The 4,879-nt window shown below is 53.0% G+C and overlaps 3 protein-coding genes across 3 annotated transcripts; 1 reads left to right on the top strand and 2 right to left on the bottom strand.

Moving 5' to 3' along the window:
* Nucleotide 1: 1 nt before the first annotated feature.
* Nucleotides 2–920, bottom strand: NGA_0546800 (uncharacterized protein; the record flags this gene model as incomplete). The annotated part of the gene is made up of 2 exons (XM_005855893.1): nucleotides 821–920; nucleotides 2–517 (listed from the first exon to the last, which is right to left on the bottom strand). Coding segments are annotated over exons 1-2 (597 nt in total), but the record flags the coding sequence as incomplete, so codon positions are not given.
* Nucleotides 921–2,199: 1,279 nt separating this feature from the next.
* Nucleotides 2,200–3,290, bottom strand: LIPB (lipoyl(octanoyl) transferase; the record flags this gene model as incomplete). Its single annotated transcript, XM_005855896.1, has 2 exons — nucleotides 2,200–2,850; nucleotides 3,270–3,290. The coding sequence occupies 2 exons, from the start codon at nucleotides 3,288–3,290 to the stop codon at nucleotides 2,200–2,202; spliced, it is 672 nt and encodes a 223-aa protein (XP_005855958.1).
* A 301-nt stretch (nucleotides 3,291–3,591) lies between these two features.
* NGA_0546600 (dj-1 family protein) lies at nucleotides 3,592–4,650 on the top strand (the record flags this gene model as incomplete). Its single annotated transcript, XM_005855891.1, has 2 exons — nucleotides 3,592–3,635; nucleotides 4,046–4,650. Exons 1-2 carry the CDS (start codon nucleotides 3,626–3,628, stop codon nucleotides 4,648–4,650), a joined length of 615 nt encoding a protein of 204 aa, XP_005855953.1. The 5' UTR covers nucleotides 3,592–3,625.
* Nucleotides 4,651–4,879: the final 229 nt, after the last annotated feature.

Here is a 4,879-nt window from a genome sequence, read left to right on the forward strand (position 1 = left end):
CCAGGAGCCTCTTCCATTCCTCCACGCCCCACGCGCTCGAGACCTCGCTGGCTTCCAATCCGTTCACAAACACCGTGGGCGTGACGTGCACGCCTCGGCGCCGGTGATATTTACACGCCCATTTCACAGCTTGGGTCGTGGCTGTGCCTTTGTTCCCACTGCTACCTCCCTGCAAGGCGAGCCGCTCCTCCAAGGCCGGCCGCGGGACTCCCGCCTCCACGCCCAGGGCAATCAGCGCGGCCATCACCTCTTTTCGCGTCATTTCCTCCGTGTTCACGTCGGAGAAGCGCTCCATGGCGTCGAATACCTTGTTGGCGTACGGGTAGAACGCGGACGGCTGCAGGTCCTTCACGGCCAGAGCGGCCTCGTGCATCCAAGCACCCACAGCGTGCCAAGGCTGAATGACGTTGTGAAAGAGAATTTGCACGGCCTTGTCCTTGTAGGCCTCGATGATGCCGCCCTCATAGAGTGTCTTGAAACATCGTCGGGACGGAGGACAATTCAAGTCGAGAAACACCTAGAGGAGTGAAAAAGAAGGAGAAAGCTGAATTCCAACAACGCTTGGGATAAGCACACTTGTTACACACTTGTTTGCATGCTTTAGGGAACGAGGGCAAGACGGATGGGAATCGGAAAAGGGCATGCAAATACCCAAGGGGTAGGTAATTAGCATGCGGAGGAACGGTACTTTGGCGTCCACAAGGAACGAAAATGCTAGCTTCCATCTGCTAATGACAAGACACATGTCTCTTGTTGGTGGCACTTGATACCTTTTTATTTTTACCATACTGTTTTGCGCACTTTGCATCGTTTAACTCACCTCCACGACCACCTTTGGCGCGATCAGTGCAGGAGCGGCAGCCGCGCCTGGGGGCATTGGAGGGATCGATGAACGCGGCATGGACTCGACACCGGGTAAAATTTAACTGTACTTGCTTTTCGACTGGATAGAAGCAGCGATAGAGCTGTTTATTGTGGTATTTTCGCAGGGGTGATGCGCGAGGGGTTGATACACTACCCAGCATCATGGGCAAAAAACGAAAAGATGCTCCAAGCAAAGCATGAGAGGGGAAATTTCCCTGTAAAAGCACGCTTATGCTGGTGAAAGGTTATACGATAGCGCAAAAACTTAAGCTCTCATGGAATCATAATTATTTTATTTGCCTCCGATGCGTCGAAATTGTAAAAACATTGGTTGCTCTCCATGCAGACGCAGCATATGGCCCCAAATCATCCCTATCCTCGGGCAGTCAAAAACCTTCCATGCCTGTGCAAAAGCAACAAAAAACGAGCCAGGCGGAGACGTTCGCGTCTTATCCCAACCTCTGAGCCAGATAATTGAAAGTTTTTCTCTGCTCATTTCACGCGAAGGCTTGGGTCCAACCTGTGGGGACCATCCTTGCGGCAGGCAGAAATTTCCGCGATATCGATGTCGTTGACGTGAACCAGAATTGCAAGCGTGAAGATCATGCTGACATACGTGCATTGCGTGGTTAAGATCTGACATAATTTCTGTTTCGTGCTCGTCAATGCCATTTTACCCGACTGTTTTGCCCCTAGACGCGTTCATAAGTGGATTCAATATATTGGTAGTACATCACTTAGAATCGGACGCTACAAAGAAAGCAAATCGTGTGCCGTCACGCACGGCGGCGTACCTTTGGAAAAAACAGAATGAATAACAAAAAAGTGTACAAGCAAGGCCCATCAATATATATATATACAAGAGGGGAAAATGCTTTTCATAAAATGATGCAGCTTGCATGTGCAGAGAGAAACGTCATGGCTTCTCTCATGGATAATTGTACTTAGTGAGATCAATACAGTATATCACATCGCTCATTACGAAGGCGTACATTTACATTTACCATGTGAGGATTTTTTATCATCAAAAGAGTTGTACAGGCAGGATGTGCTTCAAGCTGGAGTACACGGAGGCCCTCATTCGTCGAACATATGTCAAACGTCAAAGTTCATCCAATGGGCAACTCTTCGAGCATTCTTTTCTTTACAAGTACAGGCCTATTTCCCGTCAGCTAAACCTGATATTATGCGAAGTCATCGCCTTTTTAGGCTGGACGACATTTGACATTGACACAAAAGGCAAGATGCACGTGTATATACAAGTTTCCTTTCCTCATTGCCGTAATCCAAGACTTGCCTCGTGCTCGTCCCCAGAAAGGTCTTATCCGCATCGCTTCAGTCTTGGACGCTATCTAGCGCCACGCCAAAGACTTCTTCGAAAGCCTTGACCATCAACGGGGTCACATCCTGCACCTGCAGCTTTCCTGTCTTCCCTTGCCGCTCCCACGCCTCCTGGAGCGAGCCCACGGGCCGGTCCCCAATGCCGCAGGGCACAATGTGCCGAAAATATTCCATGGGCGGGTCGATATTCAGAGCCACGCCGTGCATGGTTATCCATCTCTTGACCTTGACCCCCACTGCGGCCACCTTCCGTCCCTCCACCCACACACCCGTCAGTCCTTCTTCCCTTCCTCCACGGACACCTAAGGGCGCCAGCGTCCGGATCACCACCTCTTCCAATGCCCGCAAGTACCAGTGCAGGTCTTGTTTGTAATGTCTCAAGTCCAAGACCGGATAGGCGACCAGTTGCCCTGGGCCATGCCAGGTGGCTTCACCCCCCCGCTCTGTCTTGAAGAGCGCCGCGGGGGCATTCTGAGGGTCATTTGGGTCGAAAAGGATATTGGAAGGGGTGCTTCCTGTGCCCAGTGTGTAGGTGGGTGGGTGTTGAACGAGGAGTAAGCTGTCGAAGGCGGCTTTTTCGTGGCTGCTGTCAGCAAGCGAGGCAAGTTTGCCATCCACGAGACGATGCTGGGTGTCCCATGCGTCCTGGTACGGAGTGAGACGATCTGACCAGTCGTGAAGCAGGACAGGGTCCCGTGCATGGGAGGGAAGGGGGCTGAATGAAAGGGCATCGGAGAGACGAGTGGACGGAGGAGGAGGTATGGTTGGGAAGGCATTGATGAAAAGAATCTGGGAAAACAGGATCAATAACCAACAGGAATGAGCAGGTAGACGTGATGATAACCATAAAATATTTTTCGAATGCGTGCCTGTCCGTTGGCGTATCATGCCCTCCTGTTATCGTGAAAAAGAGGAATATGGTGTCAGGAGATTACATTAGCATGAGCAATGAAACTTGTGAAATAGATAATACTTGATTTGATTGGCCTGGAGAGTATCTGTGATATTCAAGCCCGGCAATAATGTTTGGAAAATAGTGAAAAATAGGGCTGGGCGGAGCGTACTTTGACACCCACAGATATCATTTTGGCCTGCGCTGACAGGGGATAGGAATAAAAGTAGCATGACACATTAGCTTGACTTAATGGGAGGTTCGCGCTCGACACCTATATTTTTTCTATCTAAATTTCGAAGACTTAATTGAGCTGGCGAGGTTGTACAGCAGGAGATAAGCACAGGAGGCAAGAGGCGTGCTCAAGTGAAAGACTGTGGACGGGACATATTTCCTCTTGCTCCCTCACTTCCATCATCCCCGCCGGCAAATTCGGTCATATAATTGCGCTCACACATATACCTCGAAACCCATCTATCACACGTCCGTCGCAGCAGCCGCGTGAATAGCCCCTTTGCGGAGCGTGGTATGGAAAGCGGTAAGCAGTCTCGTGCCTGAATCCTTGTGAACCTCCCCCCTCCCTTCCAGAAGCACAATGCTGTGAGCAATTCTGACTTTGCGTTACCCTCCGCGCTTGCATGCACGTGATATGATACGGTGCTCTTGCACTGTCTTTCACACGGTGGAGCATGTGCCTGAGTCGCTCACTATTTCCCTGTTATTTCTTTCCTGCCCGCTCATCCAGCTTCCCTCTTCGTTTTTCCAAAACCCACATGATGACGCTGTCCCGGCTCTATTTTTCCACCACGGCCATCGCCATACTTTGCATGCACTCCATTATCCTCCCCACCTCCTCCGCTTTCCTTCTCCGCGCCCGTCCTTTTCCTTCCCCCGCGGCGACCTCCTCCTGGTCCCGGTGCTTTTTGTCATCCTCCTCCACGCCGGCAGCGCCCAAGAAAGTGCTCGTGCCGGTGGCCGACGGCTCGGAAGAAATCGAGTCGGTGACGATCATCGACGTCCTTGTCCGGGCCGGGGCCGCCGTGACCGTGGCCTCTGTCATGCCCTCCGCCTCGACTGCCACTTTGCCCAGGTCGTGGCAGGTGACGTGCTCTCGTGGTGTGAAGCTCGTGGCGGACAAGGGCATCGACGACTGCCTGGGGGAGGAATGGGATTTGATCGCCTGCCCAGGCGGACTGCCGGGGGCGGAACATTTGCGGGATTCCCCCGCCCTTTTGACGCTGTTGCAACGTCAAGATAAAGCCCAACGCCTTGTGGCTGCCATCTGCGCCTCGCCCGCGGTGGTTTTACACACCCATGGCTTCTTGACAGGGAAACGCGCCACGTGTTTCCCGGCGGAACGCTTCGTGTCGAGCCTGGCTCGCTACGAGGACGGGGAGGAGGGCGTGGTGGAGGACGGGCATGTGGTCACGAGCCGTGGCCCGGGGACGACGCTTCGCTTCGCCTTGACCTTAGTCGATCGCTTGTGCGGACGGGCGAAGGCAGAGGAGGTGGCGAAAGGCTTATTGGTAGACTACCCGGGAAAGGGGAACTAGGGCAAGGGGGCGAATGGGGGAGATGGACGGGATGTTTCGGGGCACAGGAGAGGGAGAGGGGTGAGGCGAAGAGAGAGAGGTAGTGGTGCGGTTCAGGAGGTAGGAAGGGTGGGGCTTCCACACGCATTCAGAAGCAAAACCGTGGGTGTCGGAAGGAAACGGTTTAAGGGGGTGGACGGTAAGAGGCTGGCATTGACGTTGTGAAAGAGAATTTGCACGGCCTTGTCCT

The sequence above is a fragment of the Nannochloropsis gaditana genome (genome assembly GCF_000240725.1).
Source record: "Nannochloropsis gaditana CCMP526 unplaced genomic scaffold scaffold075, whole genome shotgun sequence".
NCBI classification, from domain to species: domain Eukaryota; class Eustigmatophyceae; order Eustigmatales; family Monodopsidaceae; genus Microchloropsis; species Microchloropsis gaditana.